Raw genomic sequence first — 24,000 nt, 5'->3', positions numbered from 1 at the left:
AAAACAGACAGACACACAAACACGCATATACAACGAGCTTCTTTCAGCTTTCGTCAACCAAATCCACTCACAAGTCTTTGGTCGGACCGAGGCTACAGGAGAAGACACTTGCCCAAAGCGCCACGCAGTTTGACTGAACCCGAAACCATGTGGTTGGGAAGCAAGCTTCTTACCATACAACTACGTTGAATTGTTTCTTGTAAATGATTTGCTTTAAATTAAAAATTTTCGTCAATTGGTATCATTAGTAATATTCAGCATTATTAGTAATATTTTCAGTCTCTCACTTGAAGTCCTGAAACTTCTTCATATTTCTCACTCATTGATCCACACTCTATTAAGACCAGTTTCACAGTTTCTTATATCAGGCCATACATAAGTAATGTCCGAATTTTGAGTACGGAAAGAGTGATCTAATTTTACATTTTACCAAAATTTAATTCTGTATATAATTCTCATCATTATCTATGACTTCCTTCCTTCCACTCATCAGTTTTTTAAAATTCAATTCGCAAATTTGGTTTTGATGAGAAGAAAGAAAAGGGGTCAGTTTCGACCTCTTTGGGGCCTCAGAGTACTAATCCATCTAAATGATTCAGTAAGCTTCTAAACAAATGGTAATGAGAAGGAGCGCGGTCCGGATAATAAGGTCGGGGACGGATTATTTCCCAGCCAAGTTCTTCGATTTTTTTCTAATGTAATCTTTGCAGTGTAGCACCTTGCATTATAATGAAACGCCACTCCCACACGATTCGCCGAGGCAGGCCATTCATCTTCAAAGCAGTGTCCAAACGCTCTAATTGTTAGTAACAGGTGTAACCAGTAATTGTTCCATTAGTTGGTAGCAACTCAAAGTGGATGACTCCAATGCAATACCATCAATCAGTGAGAAAAGCCTTTTTTGCATGGAAGCCTTTTTGGATTGTCGTTTAGCCTGTTCTCCACAACTAAGCCATTGCCTGCATCACTTAGCATTTTCATAAAATATATTTTTTCTTCACCAGTTACTAATCTGTCCAAAAATCATGAGATACGTTCACGAGAGTAAAGAGATGAGCAGATATCCATTCGTGATTTTCGGTTGGCTTATGTCAAATCCTAGGGAACCCAATACCCGTGTTTGGGTGCCTTTCCAAGGTGTTGAAGATGACGGTGAACAATTGAATGTCTTGAATTGAGCGTGGTTACCAATTCTTCAGCTTACACAGCATTATCCTTCTCAGGCTCTGACAAAAGAAGCTCATCATCAAATTCAAACAGGGCGTTCTATTCGTGGCCTCTCTCTTAGGCTGAAATCACCATGTTTGATCTTTACAAACTATCTTCTGCAACTTCTTCCGTTCAAGCACTCTTCCCCCATAAACAAAATGGATATTACCGGTTGCTTCTGCTGCACTGCTTCCCTTTTTGAACTCATGAAGCATTAAGTGTCCTAAATACTCCTTCGATATATCCATCTTTGAGGGCTTAATATTAGTAATTAATTTAGTCAAATCATTCTGTTTAAAGAAATCATATTAAGTTAAATGTTTCCAAATTCGTTTGAGTATCAATCAATATCACATTTTAGAATACTGTATAATTTGATAGAAATAACATATATGATATTTCGAACATTACTTATGGGATGACCTGAAATATTAAGAAAACATTAAATCTCTTACTCTTCGTCTTAACGTAGCATTGGATAACGTAGGATTGTATGCCTTTATGTTGTACCATAGTAGCCTGCTGCTGTTCCTACCTGTCTTTCCTTTCTGGCCCATGCTTTCCATTGAATTCCAAGTTGACAATACCTTATTCATTTTCTTATATTCCTTCTGAAATAATTTACAACTTTCCCTTAGCAAATCTCCTTTCACTAAGTCAACCAGGGAGCCATTATGTGGAAACACGATTTACTAGAAATATGTGCTGAATTTCCTTTAAATAATAGCTTAGCGTTTTTACCGTATTTTTGTATTTTTGGATAATACAGTCCTGGGTGTACAGAGAAAAGGATGATCACGGCTGGAATGGTTTTGATCATAGGTTGGCCCGCTTATTCGCGATTTGAAAGCTAAGCAGCAACAAAACAAAAGCACCAAAAGCAGCAAAAACAAAAACAGTTAACTTTCTCCATTCTTTGCTAACCATTCTACATACATGTCTAAGAGTTTCGTGTTAATGAAATTTCATGTGATTTGAAGTGTTCTTAGAGCCTGTTCTCTGCTCTGCAGAACATTGCTATATTCTCAGGATTTATGTCTAGGTTTCTTATTCATCTCTACACATTCTTCCGCTGCCCTATCGAACTGTTCACACATGTTTGCTTGCTAAGTGTATTCTGATTTTTAAAGATCTCTCCTCTTGAATTAACAGGATACCATAAATTCGTAAGCTTTAACTATTATAGCTTTCCGAATCTTTTCTAACAGTGGTTCTATATAGCATTACGTATATACCAGGGTAACCCTTTTTTTCTTTTTTCTTTCTATATATCCTTCACGTATAATTAATTCTGTTTCTTCTTATTTTAAGAGCTATGTAGATTTTAATATCGTTTTCGGACTTGAACAGTGATATATTTAATATATCACCATTGCTTTTCGAGTGTTATTACGTAAACTGAACCTCTCTTTATTCCATTTCCCCATGTCTATCCTATACCTTACAATACATAAGGATCATACGTTAATAGCAAGTAAGCACCGGCGTTAACTTTCTGAAGGAATCCTATACCAAATATTCCGACATATTAAGTTTCGCTTATCTCATTTAGATCAGTTAAGCATTTATAAACTTCTGTATCTGCCCTGTTTATTATTATTTTTACCTCGTAAATCTATCCGTTATATTCCACCTGCTTTCATCTTATATTTATTATTAAAACTTTACATTATTAAATCCCACCCCCTATTTTAATATTTTCTCTAAAGCCAAGTCGTGTTTCTACTAAAACATCCATTTGATGTTCATTCTTTATGAACAGTTTCAATTTATCCCTTAAAGGTAAGCTATTTACTTTACGATGCTGGTCTTTAATTTCTTAACATCCTTTGTTGAACTCCTAAAAGTATAATATACATTGCAAAAAGCGAAGAAGATAAGCAATCACCCTGAGAGATCCTTCGTTGATCTATAACTTTTAACTTTTTCAGAACAGCTCAAATTTATTTTCCATATTCTCATAACCTTTAAAAACAATTTTCTTAAAGTCAGTATTCTCCACAGCCTAAAGGAATTTTATTAACTTGGAATCATGGCACAATCCTTTTAATAACAAATTCATATAATTTCAATATTTGCATGTCTTTTTCTGCCATCTTGGAATATGTATTTATGTATATTTATTTATCTAACAGAAATTCGTTGTTAACACTTCAACATTTCCTTTGGAATGTTTTCTATGCTGGTAGTAATATACATTGAATATTTACACATGTATGTGTGTAAATGCTCAAAGTATAAATAAATAAATATATATATATATATATATATATATACACACGCTTATGTGTATGAATGTGTTTATATATGTATGTATATTTATATATATATATATATATATATATACGTATGTATGTACGTACGTATCTATCTTCTCTCTCTCTCTCCCTCTCCCTCCTTATCAATGTTAAAAGAGCGAAACCATTAGAATGTATTGGATACTGACTGATGAAGAATCAACTGCGAAATTTCCGTGTCCTTTGGTTTTGTCTAATGTTCCGTTTGTTATGTTTTTGTTAAATTTTTCCGTTTGTTGTGTTCTTTTTATTCAGTCCTTTATCAATAGAATAAGTACAAAACTTACAAAATAAATCCACGGAACATAAATACTAAGGCTGGCTTGTTCGACTAAAACCCTTCAATGTGGTGCCCCAGCATGGCTGCAGTCCAATGATTGGAACATGTAAGAGATAAGAGATAAAAGATTAAATTGTTGAAGTAACATGAAAAGTCATTTTTCATTTTTAGATTAAATCCTTACTTGAAATCAAATTCAGAATTTACTAATTAATAAATAAATACTCTATTAATGCGTAATACTACATAGTCAGGTTGTATCTAGTTTGCATTTGTCTTTTAACGATTGGATGAAACTTTTCACGACTTTTAAGTAGGTTTCTATGAACGCTTACAAAGACTTCGATATTCTTTGGATTAAAAATACAGAGAAACGCTAATATATTCTCTTCACAATTGCATTCTCTTTTATGAAGTTTCCCAATGGCAGTTTAATTCGGTGTTTTAATGTGGTTATTGATTTAATCCAAAGAGTATTTTCTTTTGGTATTTCCTTTATTTCATCTCGTCTATAATTGAGTGTTGACGGATTCAAAATTATTGTGCACAGTCTCTTCGCTGTATGGAATGTTAACTTGGGTATGCTTCGAAAGACAATATAAAAATGCTATTTTCATAAGCCTGTAAATTAAGAATGTATATTAGTTGTAGTTTTTGATTTCTAGTCCCTTTTAATCACTTATCTATCCGAGAAAAAAGTCTACTTCGCTGTACTCGATAGAAAACTAGAAGCGAGCGTTTATACTGTCAATGAAATCGTTTACTGCATTCACTCGTTCATGATTTTCACTTCATAAAATAAAACACTGATGTAAAAACGTTTTCCAGTTTCTCTTTCAAATAATTATAGTGCCTAAGGTGTTGAGCTAACAGAATCGTTACTGCACCGGGAAAAAGGCTTAACGACATTTCTTCTGACTTCACGTTCTGAGTTCAAATGCCGCAGGCATTTGCTCAAATGTCGACTTTGCCTTTCATACAATCGAGGTGGATAAAATAAGTACCGGTTGAACACTGGAGTCGTTGTAATCGACTTACACTACTTCCGAAATTGCTGGCCTTGTGCCAAAATTTGAAATCAATAACTACTGAGACTATTTTCAAATGTTGGACTTTCTATTCATAAGATTTGCAAATTAAACTAACATATGTAGACGTAACTTTTCACCCTTATGTTGCATCTAACCTTTGCTGGAATGTTGTTTCATATTTTTACAAACTTGTGCTGAAAGCATATACGAACAAATTAAGGGTATCTAGAGTGAATAACCCAGAGAGATCTGCCACTTAAAAAGAAAATGGCAGCCCTTCATAGATGGATCAAACAGGTCATCTTCACTTCGTCGCCACATAGCACCGGAGCATCTAAATGACAAAGCTTAATTAACGTCTGTCAAACATTGAGTGATGTAGGTATATGTTATAAACGACACACACACACACACACACACACAAACACACACACGCTGATGTATATTTATATACGAGGAGTAATCGGAAACGTTCTCTGTGGAACAAGCCCATTGTAGTTCAGGCTTCCGCCGCTAGAAACCACATGATGCGATCCTCAGCCATCAGTCTACCGACCGGTGTCGTGTCCTTGGGACGTACTGCCACATGGGGCATCTTTCTTTTGAAGTGCTTCTTCCTTGTTCGTCGATTTTTGCGATGGCTTAAACTAAGGGACAGCGTGCTTCCGTAAAATTCTATTTTCTGCAGGGGAAAACGGTCACCGAAACAGTTGTCATGCTTCAAACAGCTTACAAGGACGCTGCCGTGAGCAAAACACAAATTTATGAGTGATTTTTACGCTTTAGGATTGGTCACTTGCCGCTTGAAGACAAACCTCGTTCAGGGTGACCGTCGACTTCCCATACAAATGAAAACATCACGAAAATTCACATAGTGATATATAAATATATTTTGTTGTTAAATATTGCAGGTGATACCGCTGATTTTAAGCATATTTGCGAGCATCAAGAATCATGTAGGAAATGCATTACAGCGTCACCACAGTGCTTTTGGTGTACAAAAGAGGTAAGTGTATATTAATGTACGTCAGTAGATGTCAACGTATATTTTGTATGTATTAGTGAGACAGGAGTGGGTCATGACCGTTGCATGCCTTTCCAGAGTGATATGACTTGTTCAACCTGAAAATCTGAGTGCTACGGTAAGCAAAATAAATAAATAGGAAAACGGAGAGAGAGTGAGAGAGAGAGTGCAATATATATATATATATATATAGAGAGAGAGAGAGAGGGGGGAGACAGACAGACAGACAGACAGACAGACAGACAGACAGACAGACAGACAGACATAAGTCTAAAATTAGATTAGCCCTCTGGTCTGATACGCAAGAGGTAGTTGGATGGTTCAAGCTTCTAGAAATTAGTAAAACTAGTAAATTCTTGCAACTAGGTATAGAGAGCTACTATGCCACCATCAACCCGATCGTTCTTAATCAAGCCCTGATTTTTAGCACGATAAATTCCGATTTGTTGCGACGCGAAATAGATATACTTGCCGCGCGAGCCATACTAGTAGATGTTGTTGGTAGATTATGGAGTAGATTAGATAGAGAAAATGCATTTGATATAGCAATGGGCTCACATAACTCTGCTCAAGCCAGAAACTTAGCTGGAGTATATATCCCTTCATTAATCCAGTCTTCCTTTCCGGAAGTAACAGGGGGTCTAAATAGGGATGACGCCTTATTTTTTCTAGAGAGTACAGTTAGAAAGGCAAAGGAAAAATTTATTTAGACTTATCAAAATTTAGGACTAAACATTACTATAGGTAAAAATTATCGTAGAGTGAATTTTCTTGACGCTACCTTCTGTCTTGATACTGGATTATTTGAACCATTTCATAAGCCAAATGATCATATTAAGTACATTAACGTAGCATCCAACCATCCACCCTCGATTATACGGGGACCAGCTAAGAATATTTCTACCAGAATCCCTAGATTATCTGCTTGCAATAAAATTTTCGAACCTCATGCATCTTATTATAATGAGGCTCTAGCTAGGGCTGGGTACCGTGAAAAAATTCAACAAGAAGCAGGCATAAACAACACTGGTAATTCCTACAACTGCGATGCACATCGTATACCACCTCAAACGTTACCGTTTGAGAACTCACTCGGATAAAGAATACAGGCTAGAAAGAATTGGTCATACCAATGAACTACCAACGAAAACTCATAGACACACGCGATATAATAATTCAACTGCTTGTTCCAATTCTGTACAACACATTCGATCAAATAAACCTAACAACAGATATAGGAATCAGGATGTCCTCTGGTCCAACACAATTTTCGGTTTGCATGTTTCAACCAAGATCGCTGGAAAATGTTTTGCTGCTTTGGACAAGTGTTTTCCTAAATCTAATCGGTGTCCTGCCATTTTTAATCGACACACCGTGAAGATATCCTACGCCAACTCTGCTAATTTAGAGCAGGTTATGCACCACATAAACAATAACAAAATGCTGCAAAGGTTTAATAACTCACCTACTGGATCTAGCGAACATTTGCATCTAAATACCAACCAAGGAGGTGTAAACCGCATTGATAAGCATCAACTACGACCAATTTGTAGTAGTAGTAGAAATACTCATAATACAGGAAACATGGTAACAACGCCTGTTAATTGAGTCAGGACTGCCTTATGTACAAATAAATACGATAAATACTCATGCAGAGATAAATCAAAATGTCCTTTGATGAATCTCTTTATGAGTAGAAATCTTGTATATAAATGTACCGTGCACAGAAGGGCAGGGCCCTGTGTTTACATTGGGCAGACGGCTGCTTCATTTAAGAATCGTTATCGTAACCCAGTTGCCAGCTTTAAGACAATCAAGAAGACATTCAACATCTTTGGCAGATTTTGTATGGCTACTGAAGGAGGATAAAACGAAGTACAGCATTAATTGGTCCATAATAAGGTATACAAAACCATACAATATAATTTACAGGAGATGCTGTCTCTGCTCCGAGGTGAGAATGAGTGCTCAATACCATATTGGTGGATGAATATATTTATTTGTGGGTTGACAAGGTACCTAATCGTTTCATGCGAAGAGCTCTTCACAATTGTTTAAGTGAGCCACATAGGAGGTTGGCATTTGTCTCCATTTTAGATGACTACCAACCTCCCACTTCCATGTAGCTCGCTTGAACAACTTGAAGATCTCTCCACATGAAACGATTGGGTGCCTCATTAACCCACAAATAAAGTATATACACACACATACACACACACACACACACACACACACACACACACACACACACACACACACACATACGTACGTATATATATATATTTATAATATACATATATACTTATAATTATATATATATATATATATATATATATATATATATATATATATATATATATATATATATATATATATATATATATATATATATATACATACATACATTATTCGTTTATATTTATATAAGGGGCATTACTACAGAATAATGCCACACACTGTAGTAATGCCCCTTAATATAAATATAAACGAATAATTATATTCTTGGGAATAGAAATTTCCCTTATGAATTTTTTTACACACTCGCTTCCTGATAAAATTCTTGTAAAAGATTTTTATCCTTTTTTGCATTTATATATATATATACATACAAGTTTGTATATATATATGTAAATTGTATTAGTACGTGTATCTGTAATGTTGAATTTATTATGCATTGTGAAATATTATAAGCAAATATTCTTGCTTATAATGTTTCAACGGCTAACCATTTGTAATTACATACCAGAATGAATTATTACAATGATTGTTTGCTCTCGCTCTTTCCTCCTCCTTATCTCTCCCTTTTTCTCTCTCTCTCTCTCTGACTTTTAGTATTTTTCATTTCGTTAAGTACATACGTACTTTCGCATGAATATACTGATAGGTACTAGATGTAAAATATCGAATATGATTTATTGTTATTTTGAAGGTACATTCCTATTCAAACATAAAACGCCGCTGATTCTCCACGGTTGATATCTACCTGCTCAAATTTATCAAAAGCATCCAACGTCCCTCCTCCAATTGCCGTCATATTGTATTTACACACCAACACTTCCTTAAACATTTTACACAAACTTTCTTCCCGAGTTTTCAATCCGATAATTATAAATTGTATACCGACATGTTCCCTGTGTACATCGTAGCTATATTATATTTACACTTTTGTATATGGTATATCATCTCAATATATGCGCACTAAAATAACGGATGGTTACTTGGCAAGCGCCGGAGAAACGCTTTGTCGTATTTGTTCTAGTACTTCATATTCTGTGTTAAAATCCCATCTGAGATAAAATTTACTTAAAGTATCAGACGATGTAATCGAGTGCTGACGTGTGCAACTTGCAACAGGCTTGCATGTTACATTAGATCGTAAATTTCCACCCAACCATGGGGCTACGATGGCTTGTGAGATGACACAAAAATTGGAGTACTTTGTTATCACATCAACAAGAATGGACGCATTGCAAAATGCGACGCTGAATATGAAAGAAGTTGGGGCTGTCACAGTTTAATTTGGGCTACTCCTCTTCAGAAACAAACAGAGATCTGACGAAATTCTACATGATTCAACCTAGGGGTTACAATGGGGTACTGCTCATAAATAAGGTGCTACTGTTATGCACACCGATATCCAGCTCTTTATCCCAAAACCCATTCAATCACTAACCGACACCCTCCAGTTTCTGGCCCACAGTTGTACACTTTTTTGCTTTTGTATCACTACCACAATAACCTCAGTTCCACGGGGATAAATGATATCAATCTCTATCACTCAAATGTCCATCCCACCCAGCTTTACTCCACCTCACGTCACTGCATTATTCCCGTCAGAACAGTGGCCTCTAGAATCTTCATTCAGCTCACGTCTTTCCTGTGGCACAGTTCAAACCGATCATCAATGACATGAAGCCCATCAATCTCAGAGGAGCTTACAAACGTTATGGATACAACTTTTTTTCTCTAAACTCAAGTTGCAAATGAAAACAAAGCTTCTCTTTTATATTAAAGCAATTTAACTTTTGCATTCTTCCCATCTCCATTTTCTTTCTCATTTCTATTCCAATATCTTCAGTAACACTGGCATTCCATCGGTTTCGACGACGAGGGTGCCAGTTGATCCGCTCAACGGAGCAGCCTGCTCATGAAGTTAACGTGCAAGTAGCTGCGCACTCCACAGACACGCGTACCCTTAACGTTGTTCTCGGGCAGAGTCAACCTGATACAGAATATGACAAAGCTGGGCTTTGGGATACAGCTACTTGTTGGTAGCTAAGTGGATCGGAGCTACGTGAAATAAAGTGTCTTACCCAAGAACCCAGCACATTGCCGGGAATCGAACTAATGACCTTTCGATCATGCGCCGAATCCCTCAACAACTAAGCCACGCGCCTTCACAGTCAGTAACACAAACTACTAACATCGACTACTAACTGGTTGACATTATTGTTTTCAACTCTATGCACGACGCCCGAAATTTTGGGAGAAGGGGCAAGTCGATTAGTTTGACCCCAGTACGCAACTGGTACTTAATTTATCGACCCCGAAAGATGAAAGGCAAATCGAACTCGGCGGAATTTGAACTCAGAACGTAAAGACAGACGAAATACTGCTAAGAATTTCGCCCGGAGTGCTAACGTTTCTGCCAGCTCGCCGCCTTAAGTGGTCGACATTGTATGTCTTCAAATTAAGTGTGTTTAATAGTTCCCAAAATAAATACAACAATAATAATATATTTAATTGCTATAAGGCCATGAGTTCAAGAATGTTCTCTTCTTTCGGCTTGACACGAGATTTCTATCATTTTTCTTTCCTTATAATTTATAGTATACGATACAATATATCTTGGTGTACTACTAACACGGGGAGACATTGTCAGTTATCAGGATCTTAATGATCATAGTTATTATCATCATCATCATCATCATCTTCTTCTTCTTCTTCTTCTTCTTCTTCTTCTTCTTCTTCTTCTTCTTCTTCTTCTTCTTCTTCTTCCTCGTCTTCTTTTTCTTCTTCTTCTTCTGCTTCTTCTTCTTCTTCTTCTTCTTCTTCTTCTTCTTCTTCTTCGTCTTCTTCTTCTTCTTCTTCTTCTTCTTCTTTTTCTTCTTCTTCTTCTTCTTCTTCTTCTTCTTCTTCTTCTTCTTCTTCTTCTTCTCCTCCTTCTTCTTCTTCTCCTTCTTTTTCTTCTTTTTCTCCTTCTCACCCACTTGAAACTTAGTTGCGCCTCTTTCAGGATATAGTCGCTACTACTGCTTCTGCTTTATTCCGAACAATAAAAAATGTGTCACACACACACACACACACACACACACACACACACACATGCACACACACTCCACTTCCACACACATTCATATGGCACACGTACATACACACGCACACACACATACATACAAATTTGTCTGCGTGCGAAAATAATCGTCATCTTTAATTACTTTGAGCAAGAATGACTTTCATCATAGGACCATAAGTTTCACCACAAGTTTTATGGCTACACGGATAAAGTATTCAGCACGAACCACTCTAGTCGTGAGTTCGTATACCGCTGGTGACGACATGTTATTTATTTACGTGATTAACGAAACATTAAACATCTTCGTTAACATTTACAATATTACCCGGAAATGAAAAGAAAAAATGGTGCAACGGGTGTAAAAAAGTGTAGGAAACGAATATGAAAACAAAAATGCGCGTAAAACAACGGGGTGGGGGTGAGGACTTCGGAAAATTCACAAGATCCGAGTTTTTCCCTCATAACTTTTAAGAAAATGTTTGTTTTTTTTTTTTAAATAAAATTCCATATAAATACTTTTCAAACGACATACATTACGGTTATAAAGAAATTTGTGGGGAAAATATTTTCCGAGGGGGTGGGAAGAGGACTTTCGGAATATTCACAAGATTCGATTTTTTCCCTCGTAACTTTGAGGAAAATGGAAATCTCTTAATGAAATTGTATATAAATACCTTTCAAATGGCATGCATTACGGATGTCTAATGTGCCGCAAATCTCTTATTTTTGTTCGCAAAAAAGGGGTGGGGAACCGGAATTTTTGGAAAATGTTTTTCTTTTTTTCGACGAACGGATTACGGTGACCTAATATGCCACAAAACCCTTTTTTGTCTGGAAAACGGGGGCTGTTTCTTTCTTTAAAATTTCATTAAATTTTTATAAGTACACCTTTACCATAACTAAGAACCCCAAGAAATTTTTTTTTAATGCATTTTTAAAGGTGAGGTGCAAAACTGCATTAGCCCCCTTTCTTTGCTCATATTCTAAGATAACATTTTGCACAAATACGTTTTCTGGAGAGTGGATTACATTAGATTGAAAATTCAGACAAGTTTGAAAAGAATAAGTGAAAATGCTGAAGCTATAAAAATTAGTGGTATCGAAGTCTAGACAGGAGAGAGAAAGAATCCTTATAAAAACCAAGTTAGTGTTTGTGTGAAACAAGTAAAAGTATAATATTAAAACAAAATATCTTTTGTATACCTCTTAAAAATCACTGGATATATTAATCCCAGATTGCAGATTCGGCATATTAAGTCACCGTAATTCATTCAGCGAAAAAAAGAAAACGTTTTTCAATAAATCCATTTTCCTAATAGTTATGAAGGAAAAATATCGGATCTTGTTAATTTTCCGAAGTCCTCTCCCCACCCCCTCAGAAAAGATTTTACCCACAAATTTCTTTATAATCGTAATCAATGCTGTTTGAAATGTATTTATATAAAATTTCATTAAAAAAAAAGAAACCATTTTCGTAAAATTTATGAGGGAAAAACTCGGATCTTGTGAATTTTCCGAAGCCCTCTCTCCACCCCCGTTGCTTTGCGCGCATTTTTGTTTCCATATTCGTTTCCTACACTTTTACACCCGTTGCACTATTTCTTTTGTTTACGTTGCCGGGTAATATTGTAAGCATTAACCAATATCTTAACTACGGCATCGTGTATGTGTAACAAATCATTCTTTAATTCTTTCAGAATTATGCCAGCATGCGTTGCAATCATAAGGAAAAGCATATTGCCAATGGTTGCAATGGTTTTAATGATCCACAGTACAAAATTACATCGATTGAGGTAAATATTTTAATTGCATATTTTTTTATTCTTACACTGTTTTACTAATTGGATGCCGTTAAACTGGTGTAGGATCTTTCAATGTTTACTCGACCATGTTGGCTTTATTATTTATTTTATTACCCTGCGCGCGTGAGCGAAATCTTTTTCTGTTTGTCTGTCTCTTTGTTTGTAGTCTCTCGTCTTAGTCTGTGTGTTTGCAAAATTACTGGAAAACGACTGAACGGATTTTCACCAAATTTGGTAGAAATACACATTGGGCGAGTGGCTCGAACTCATTATTTTGGTTTGATTATCTTCAAAACTGGCGGACGAGTGAATCAAAATGTTTTTTTTTCTTTGTTACATATGCAAAAATGATAAACAGGGGAAATAACTCTTGATGTAAATTTTGTTGAAATATGAATTCGTCTGAGAATATATTAACTAAATTAAATTTTATTTTATCCGTGTGTGCGCGCAGGGTATGCATCGCCCATCCGATGCTTTTTCCCCCATTCTAATATGTATTTTATGGACAATCTTTGTCAAACTGCTAAGTTACAGTACACAACGGAACACATACGCACAGTTAAACACTCATACATACATACACACAAGTATCGTGGAGGCTGCTGGCTATAATCATGGATAAGCAAAAATTTGTATAAAAATGAAAGGATCCCATACTTTTTATTTGTTTGCAATGAATCATTTATTTTTATCCCAAAAGGCCTAGGCTTTGCTCCAAATCTATCGGAATAAGAATGACAAAGATATATAAATTAAGCAATTAAGCATCCACTTGTGGCTTGACGAATCGTAGTAGGTTACAGAGTGCAAGTGTGACATAGGATTGAAACGTGTACGTGGATGAATTATATCAAGTGTTATGAAGCTTGGTATATATATATATATATATATATATATATATATATATATATATATCAATTGTTGGCTTGTAAGTTTTGATTGGAATAGTTCTACAGAGATATGTAGAAAAAATATTGTCAGAACAGGCGCTGGTCTCGTGATTAGCCTGTGAGCTTGTTAACAGAGAAATAATCTTGGGCTTTTGAATTTTCCTTTTGCAAAACTTTAAAAGTGCCCTACTATTTTTTCTTTCTTTTGTGGCTGTGTAGTAAGAAGTTTTCTTCCCAACGACATGTTTTCGGGGTTCATTCCCGCAACGTAGCACCTTTGGCAAGTGTTTTGTCTTATAACATTTGGGCCAACCAAATCTTCTATACTTTAATTACCATGTTGTTGTTGTTGTTGTTGTTGGCACTCCGTCGATTACGACGTCGAAGGTTCCAGTTGATCCAATCAACGGAACAGCCTGCTCGTGAAATTAACGTGCAAGTGGCTGAGCACTCTACAGACGCGTGTACCCTTAATGTAGTTCTCGGAGATATTCAGCGTGACACAGTGAGACAAGGCTGACCCTTTGAATTACAGGCACAACAGAAACAGGAAGTAAGAGTGAGAGAAAGTTGTGGTGGAAGAGTACAGCAGGGTTCGCCACCATCCCCTGCCGGAGCCTCGTGGAGCTTTAGGTGTTTTCGCTCAATAAACACTTACAACGCCCGGTTCTGGGAATCGAAACCGCGATCCTATGACCGCGAGTCCGCTGCCCTAACCACTGGGCCATTGCGCCTCCACTTTAATTACCATATAGCTACTGAATTGTACAAATGCATAAAACTATAGAATTAACCAACAAGAAAAAAAAACTTTACGATATCGCTCGACATGTTACAAAAAGTAGCCAAAATCCACCTCATTTATAAACAGACAAAACAATACGCAATGTAGTCCCTGAAATAAAATATGATCAGGCTGGTCACATCTTAAACATCAGGGGTTTACTAGATCAGGGCTGGCCTGTGGTTAAAGATCCACAACTACACAGTAATTATATACACCTTAAATATTTAGTGATAAAATTTTAAGTTGATGTTGTATGGACCCAAGTCGGTTCTGATTACAAAGATATAAAATAATAAGCGTTTCAGCGATGATCACTCTAATAGGTCTCATTTTTAGGAACATTTAACTTGGATATCTAAAAGCTCGCGTGACCAAGTAGAGAAATCATCGGCTCTTTTGAAGTATTTTGAACACGTGTTGTAACATGAACATTATATTGTAACCCTTTAGCATTCAGCGTCTCCCACCAGCCCTACAATGCCATTCTAAAACTAAGCAAACGCATCGTGGAAATCTCTAAGCTACAAGATAACGAATAATAAATTCAAAACATATGAGTAAATAAGCATTACAGTTGACAGAGTAATCTGAAGGCTAAAGAGTTAAATGTATATTCATATGCATAATCGTTGTTACACTAGGACGAAAGAGTCAGAGACGGTTCAACGACTGAGAAAGCAGTGGTTATGCAGCCACAGAAAATTCACCTCCGAATACGACCTCGTAAGTATACCTTCATTTAAAGATATCAGCACAGACATTACCTATCAAATGGCACCGAGTTCAAACCAACAGCGCCCCACTTTGGATAAGTGTCTTCTACTGTTGCTTCAAGTTGACCAATGAATTTTAAGAGAAATTTAGTAGTTGGAAATTGTACAGAATCTCTCATGCTGCCCTAAAGATATATACATGCACACACACACACACACACACACACACACACACACACACACACACATATATATATATATATATATGTGTGTGTGTGTGTGTGTGTGTGTGTGTGTGTGGAGGTGCGTGGCCTAGTTGTTAGGGTATCAGCACCATGATCGTAATATTGTGGTTTTGATTCCTGGACCGGGCGACGCATTGTGTTCTTGAGCAAAACATTTCACTTCACGTTGTTCCAGTCGACTATATATATATCCGACGGGCTTCTGTCAGTTTCCGTCTGCCAAATTCATTCACAAGGCTTTGGCCGGCCCGAGGATATAGTAGAAGACACTTGCCGAAGGTGCCACGCAGTGGGAATGCACCCGGAACCATGTGGTTGGTAAGCAAGCTGCTTACCACACGGCCACCATACATACATACATACATACATACATACATACATACATACATATATATATATATATATATATATATATATATATATATATATATATATATATATATATATATATATATATATATATATATATATATATATATATATATATATATATATATATATATATATATATATATATATATATATATATATAAAGCGGTGCCCCAGCATCACTACAGCCTAATGACTGAAGCAAGTAAAAGAATAAAAGAACATATATATACTCTGTGTGTGTGTGTGTGTGTGTGTTTACGGGTTTCTGCACTGATCCCCTTACTAAATTTCACTCACTATTCTCAGTCAGTGGGTATCGAAGACACTTGCCCAAAGTAGTGTGCGGGGTATAATATTACTTCAACGTGTGATCTGTTTCTGAAATATTTTACGCCGAATACGCTCAAGCAACACCAAACTTTGACCATTTTACTATTATTAGAGTAAACGTGATCTATCTATCTATCTAAGGCAGCGAACTGATAGAAAATGCTTAGCTGCAGTTCGTCTGTCTTTACGTTCTGAGTTCAAATTCTGCAGAGGTTGACTTTGCTTTTCATCCTTTTGGAGTCGATGAAATAAGTACCAGTTAAGCACTGGGATTGGTGTAATTGACTTACCCCATCCCCCGTAATTGTTAGCCTTGTGCCAAAATTTGAAACCAGTAGAATCTCTATCTCTCTGTTTCTATATGTGTGCGTGTGGGTGGGTGACATATACGAGGGAGCACTGAACAATTCCTGGCTTTTGGTAAAAGGAAATACACTTAATTCACACACTTAATTCAGCAGTCCTTCAGCTTTTCTAAACCCTGCAAGGTTGGGCCTCCAGCCAGGCCTTTCGCGACACCCTTAAATTCAGGAACTTTTTAGCACCCTTTTGGATAAATACGAAAGGGTACCCAAAAGAGACTGGAATTGTGCCGGAATTTTATCTACTTAGTTTTACATGTTTACACTTTTATCATCTTCGAAATATTCTCCATTAGAAGCAATGCATCAGTCCAGACGCGTTTTCCACTTTTCGAAACAGTGCTGGAACTCTTGCAAAGTGATATCTTTTAATACCTCCGTCAATTTTTGCTTCATTCTTTTACATTTGCAAATTCCATACCGCAAGCTTTCGTCACTAGTGACGACCTTCGCAAAAAAGTCCGGATTAACTTCCAACTGGTCTTTTAGTACACGACACGCATTCACTCGTGACTGCTTCTAATCTTCCGTGAGCAAGAGAAGCACAAATTTTGCTGCAACTATCTTCATTCGCAATTCCTCGCTCAAAAGTTGTTGGCTTGGGCTCCAGGATATACCAGCTATATCAACAAGTTTGTCAATTGTTCGGTGATGGTCCTCCAAGATCAGTTCATTAATTTTCGTGATGTTTTCATTCGTTCGGGAGGTCGACAGTCGCCCTGAACGAGGTTGGTTCCCAAGCGACAAGTGACCATTTCTAAAGCATGAAAACCACTATTAAACTTGTGTTTTGCTCATGGTAGTTTCCTTGTAAGCTGTTTGAAGCATAACAACTGTTTCGGTCGACATTTTCCCCAGCAGAAAACAGAATTTCATGGGAGCACGCTGTTTCTTCGTTTCAGTCAAGAAAAACGCCTGTCGGTAGACTGATGGTCGAGGGTTGCACAAAGTGGTCTCTAGCGGTAGAAACCTAAACTGCAACAGGCCTGTCCCACAGAGAACGTCCCCGATTACTTTTCGGCATCCTCTGGTATATATCACCAATGGTGCGAAACTGAGTATTACCATTTTGGTTGATAACTGATGAAGAATTAGGGACCCTCTGTGTCTTATATATATACGTTATGTATTTGTCGTTTATTTACAATGCATTTTTCAGTTATTACGTAACGGTACGCAACACACACCCGATGCTTATATATATATATATATATATATATATATATATATATATATATATATATATATCTGTTTGAATTTAATATATACATATCGCTTTTTAGATCAAACAGTGGAAATTCCATTTAAGTTTTACCAAACCAAAGATTCTGCCGTGGATATGTTTTTCCTTATCGATATATCAAAAACAATGGAAAAATACATTGCCGAGTTAGCAAATGTCTCGATACACCTTGGTAAGCATATATATTTTTCAATAACTATTGAATTTTGGAGTACCGCAGAAGAAAACTGCTATATCGATTTAATTATGTATTATTGAGTTTAATCCTGCTGAATTAGACTTTGCCATTTATTCTCACGATTAAAATAAATACTACCCGGTAAGTCACTTGAAAAAATTGGAACTTCGTGCTCAGGTATAAATAATATTTATTGTATTTTTAGAGCGACAGAGAAAATGTTGTTGTGTATTTTAAGGCGCATTGTTTAAAATTCAAATTCTTCCGGCGTTTACTTTATGTTTCATCTTTCTAGGATTCATAAAGTAAATAGCAGTGAAGCACTGGTATCAACATTGTGATCGACTATATCCCTTTCCTCGAGGCTGTGGTCGTTCAACGGATATGAGAAATCATGTTTTTAATTATGTACCCAACAGAGGCGGATGGCAGAAACGGTAGAGTGACAACCAAAATGATTTGCAATATTTAGTTACTTCAAGGCGGCCAGCTGGCAGAGTCGTTAGCACGCCGGTCGAAATGCTTCGTGGTATAACGGCTCCGTGAATTATTGTGAATACTGTTGTGTTACTTTGTGAAGACTGTCTTGGTGAATAATTGTGATTTTTGTGGAATTATTACGGTTGTATTTCACGCGAGTTGCTGCATTTTTCCCAGCTATGGCAAGTGGTAGTGTCTCCAGTATGGAGAGCTACGCCAAAGCCACTGCGGTGAGGAAGCCAGCGCCGCTGGAAACCAAGTTAATCAAGTTGGATATGGAGGAGGTGACCAGAAGCAGGAATTTGATAGAAGTTGAGGGAGACTCATACAAATTGTGTCCCCCAAAAGAGACTAAAGAAAATAAGATTCTGAGGACAGTAGTGTATCGTACACAGGCTGTCGAAACCGGTAAAATTGAAATGGTGACGGAAGAGGAAATCGAGAAGTGCCTGGGTGAAATTGTCAATGAAGCCACGTACATCAACAGAGGAAGAAAGTTCGGTACGGTTGAGGTGAGGTTCGCCACTATAGAAGAGGCAACCAAGCATGCAACCAACATATTAAGAAGTGAGAAAATAGCATTGCTACCAAGCTATAGAGGAAGAAGAAGTGTGAAAATACGTATTCCCAGAGTTACACCAGAAATTAAACCAGAGTGGTTGGTTGCAATAGTGCTGGCTGCAACCAAGGAGGAGCCGGAATTGGGACCAGTGGCGAAAACAAAAGTGTGCAAATGGTGGGGATTTGGACTCGAAATGTGGCTTTTTGCCACATTCGAGGACATAGAAAGAATTCCCTACCAGATGGAAGTGGAGGACGAGAAAACGTTAAATGTCGTAGTCGAGGGAAGAAAACCAAATTGTTATATATGTGGGGAGAGACGTCATATGAAGACCAAATGCCCTCTATATGAGTTCACACAGCCACAACAAGAGAAAGCACAAACAGAGGAGGAAAGAATTGTAGACCACACTGAGGAAATAAAAGAGAGACAGAAGTGTGAAACAGAGAAAACAAAGGAGAAGAACGAAAATGGAGCTACTAACCCTAAAAAGCGAAGGAAAAATAAGTCAAAGGAACGGTCAACAGAAAACAAAAAAGAGATAAAAAAAGCCAGAAACTAATAATGTACAAGAAGAGGAGGAGAGAACGGATAAAGATGTGAAATACATGGGGCTTTTGATAAAATACGAGAATTGCGAGCAGATGGAGAGAAAAGTTGAGAGGTTAGACAAAATAATAAAAGTGAAAATGCCAGAGAAACGTGCTGAAAAATGCATTTTGATACGTGAGGAAAGCTGCTGGGAGTCCATAGAAGAACTTGGTGAAAATATAATAACCAAACGGGTATGGTTGGTGGAGACACCACCCTTAAAATATTCTATTTGTATGTACGTGGAAAAAGTACGCTCTAAGTTCAAGTTCCGCCGAAGTTAACTGAGCCTTTCATCCCTTTCGGGGACAATAAAAGATCTACCAGTCGAGCTTTGGGGTCGAAGTAATCGACAGGCCCCGTCTCCAAAATTTCAAGCCTACAGAATAAAGAATTATTCAGTTTATATAACGGAAATGACAAATTGGCAGTCTGCACTCTGACCCCAAATACTGCCGAGTTTAACTTTGCGGAATTTCTTACCGCTCTTTACGTATTGATTACAAATCCCACCAAAGACAGCTCTGTTTCTTATTCTTTCACCGACGATAAAATAAAGCACCTCTCAAATACCTTATAACCGACTAACCCCCTCCCACCTAAGAAATTACTGACATTCTTCCAAAATTTGAAACAATTACTATGAAAAAAGAGGAGGCTATAAAATGTAACAACATTGAATTTTAACAGCGACACATGGGAATAGGAAGGTGTACGACAGAAATATAGGAGATATAATCGTCTCCACTATTTCGTTATAATTTTATACGACGACCTCGAAATAATAAAGCATAAACTCTACCAGAGGTGGAATTTAAACAGAGAATATAAAGGGCCGTAACTAGATACCACAAAGCTGCTTGACCAGAATTCTGCCACTGTTGCTAGGTTATTACGTTACTACCATACAAATAAGAATATATTTATTTCTTTATTGCCCACAGGCCCACAGGCTAAACATAGAAGGGACAAACTAGGACAGACAAAGGGATTTAAGTCGATTACCTCGACTCAGTGCGTAACTGGTACTTATTTAATCGACCCCGAAAGGATGAAAGGCAAAGTCGACCTCGGCGGAATTTGAACTCAGAGCGTAACGGCAGACGAAATACCGCTAACCATATCACCAGACGTGCTAACGATTCTGCCAGCTCGTCGCCCCTTTAAAAAATATTCTTTTCTACTCGAGGCACAATGCCCGAAATCTTTTGGGGGTGGGGGAGGGGCAGTCGATTAGATCGACCCCAGTACGCCCGGCGTGCTAACGTTTCTGCCAGCTCGCCGCCTTTGATAAGAAATATACTACAAGCTTTTCAATTAGACAATATCTAATAGACACTGAAGTTTTTTATTGTTTATTTTCAGAAAAAGGTTGTAAAAATCTTCATTATCTTGCCTATTCTCAGTTTCAATTAATCGAGACTAGCGTGCATGAAACAATTTCTCAAAGAAAAGAAATAATCAGCCTTCGTTAAACTTATGCATTGTTATTTTATTAACGTTTACCGCATCTCAATAATCTCAGTATGTTTATAGTGTTGATTAAGTAGTCACCGTCTTCCGTCTCAATACATATATTACCATTTTCTTATGTAAGAAATAATCCATTGTTTTTCACCAGTGGAAAGCCTGCGAAATATGACGGGGAGTTTCCGAGTCGGAGCGGGAGTATTTGTGGAGAAACCAATACTTCCCTTCGTGTAAGTTGAATCAATGTTTTTATTGATATATAAATCTACCAATAAATTGTTTTACAATTTTATTAGTTTCAGTCATTGGACAGCAGCAATACTAAAACAAACAGCACTGAAGGTTGTTTTAATCGATTATATTGCCACCAGTAATTTGATAGTTATTGCTGAGACCCCGTCAAGTGACGTGGACAAGTCAAACCGTGTATAAGGGGACGTAACTACTATGATCGACTGGAATACAAACGTATTTTCGTTAGAGAGATTTTTATGTCTATGTCTAACTGAGATTGTGAACTAATAGTGTTCCACTTGTTGTGATTGTTGTTTGTCACGAGGTCAGCCCGGGACCCATGATGGAAGATGTTCCAGTTTTATCAGTCATTTTTGATACATACACTACAAGGCCTAATGTATTCAGCCTTAATTGAAACGCTGGTGTGATTTGAAGGAGAAATGTGTTTGCTATATCTAGAGGCTTCCTCTTACACTCAATAATTCTTGGTAATATACCATGGTAGATCTCGGCATATAACCAAAATGATTTTTCGTAAATGGCTATAGATATCAATATAGTAAAACATTTCAAATCGGTTAAGTCGATCGTTTTGCGTACATGCGTTTCCGGCCTGAAGCCCACTGACTAGTACAATACAGAAAGTGTTCTTATATCAAAGCCTTTAACAGACAATACCGTATGAGTTATATATATATATATATATATATATATATATATATATATATATATATATATATATATATATATATATATATATAATACGCGGCCAACAAAGTGGTTGTCAAGATATTTCAATTCGCGTAATGCATCATGGGACTGGAATTTTAAAAGTATTTAAAAATGCATTTGTTGTAATTTCAGTGTGGTCCCAAACCCGGTTCATTATAGGCCTCCATGTAATTCAATACTCTACGCCAGAGTGGATGTCAATCGGGGTCCACGTGTCCCTTGGTGATCCATATAAGATCTTGTCGTTAAAACTGCAATAAATTGGTTATATTTCTACAATACACAAAATATTTTAACAATTTTTTTTGCATACAATTACTAATAAGATTTAATTATGAAAATATAATAGGGGATTTTAAACATCGAATGGCTATGGGGGTCCAGTATAGTAAAATGGGAATCAAAGGGATTCATAGGGGCAAAAAATAGTCGAGAAAAACTGCTCTAGGTTCTATATAATTATTTATTGGCAGTGTGGTAAGAAGCTTGCTTTTCAACCACATGGTTCCGGGTTTAGTCCCACTACGTGGCACCTTCGGTAAGTGTTTTCTATTATAGCCTGGAGAAGACCAAAGCCTTGTGATTGGATTTGGTAGACGGAAACTGAAAGAACATCCGGCTGAGCTCTATTTATGGATAACACTCGTGGATAAGCAATTCTTGGTCACGTCTACAAAGAATATCCCAATCCCACCTAGGGATCTCTATTTAATGTATTAAATATTCTTTGTATATCGACCTGCCTAACTTGCTTATCCTTACATTTACTCCTGTAGTCTCTCAAGTTTAAACCTCTTGAGTAGAGTATTACTAGGTGTATTCTATACAGAGAATGACTGAGTCTCATCTATAAACTATATATATATGTATACACATGTGTATATATATATATATATATATATATATATATATATATATATATATACACATACATACATATATATATGCATGTATTATGTATGTATTATGTATGTATGCATGCATGTATGTATGTATGCATGTATGTGTGCGTGTCTTTCTGTCTGTGTTAGTACTCCCCACCACGCTTGACAAATGGTGTTGGTACGTTTGCATCCCTGTAACTTAGCGGTTCGGCAAAAGAAACGATGGAATAAGCACCTGGTTTAAAAAATAAAAACTGGGCCGATTCTTTCGACTAAGAATTCAAGGTGGTGTTCCAGCATGGCCGCAGTCTAATGACTGAAACACGTAAAAAAATTAAGCCATGGCATAAATAGATTAGAACTGGGTCCCTCGATCTGAGTGATTACCCAATGTGCCAATAGTTGAAGACGGTATTGCGTGTAGCAGATTTAATCTGAATGAATAATAAATTCAAAATTCTTATAGACAGTGTCCAAAAATGTATGGAATCCAGCAACAGAGACAAGTAAAAATGTAAAAGAATAATATAGATTTGACATTACTTCAAACTTTATTCCTTTCTTATCTTTTCTAGATTTGCTAGTGGTAAAGATATCTCGAAGAAGATTGATACATATCGTCTCGTTACAAGATTAACACAAGAAGCAAAAGTATTTAAAGTAAGCACAAAATATGTCTACCTCGCAATTTCTAAATAGCATAAGTGAAGCAATAGACTGAAAGTGTGGTGATGGCAGTTATTTCTGGCTTAGATAAAGGAGTACGTGCAATGATTATCATGATGACTATGATGTTTTTTCCAGAGCCTCTAGAAAAGGGCCGAGAAGGAAGAAAGACAAAACGCTCAGACCGAGTGGAACCTTGATCCAAAATATAAATAATGATGATTACACACTTTTCCCTTATTAGAGTAAATTTGGCTTACAGCTGTTTCCAGTTATCTGTTTATCTCATTTCAAACTCACATCTCTCAATCTATCA

General features: G+C 36.7%; 1 protein-coding gene across 2 annotated transcripts in view; it reads left to right on the top strand.

Annotated features, from left to right (window-relative positions):
• Nucleotides 1-24,000, top strand: part of LOC106875684 (integrin beta-1) — a 74,338-nt gene that overhangs the window by 4,930 nt on the left and 45,408 nt on the right. Inside the window, exons 2-7 of one of the 2 annotated variants that reach the window (XM_089359158.1) lie at nt 5,729-5,823; nt 12,835-12,930; nt 15,261-15,342; nt 17,925-18,056; nt 21,317-21,395; nt 23,594-23,678. In XM_089359158.1, coding sequence (XP_089215284.1) covers nt 5,729-5,823; nt 12,835-12,930; nt 15,261-15,342; nt 17,925-18,056; nt 21,317-21,395; nt 23,594-23,678 — 569 coding nt within the window. The remainder of the gene's footprint in view (nt 1-5,728; nt 5,824-12,834; nt 12,931-15,260; nt 15,343-17,924; nt 18,057-21,316; nt 21,396-23,593; nt 23,679-24,000) is intronic. The other variant, XM_089359163.1, reaches the window with a different exon arrangement.

Source organism: Octopus bimaculoides, chromosome 1, assembly GCF_046866305.1.
Source record: "Octopus bimaculoides isolate indiv1 chromosome 1, ASM4686630v1, whole genome shotgun sequence".
In the NCBI taxonomy this organism is placed as follows: Eukaryota; Metazoa; Mollusca; class Cephalopoda; order Octopoda; family Octopodidae; genus Octopus; species Octopus bimaculoides.
Note: the sequence above shows the minus strand (reverse complement) of the source record. Positions and strands in the feature narration are given on the sequence as shown.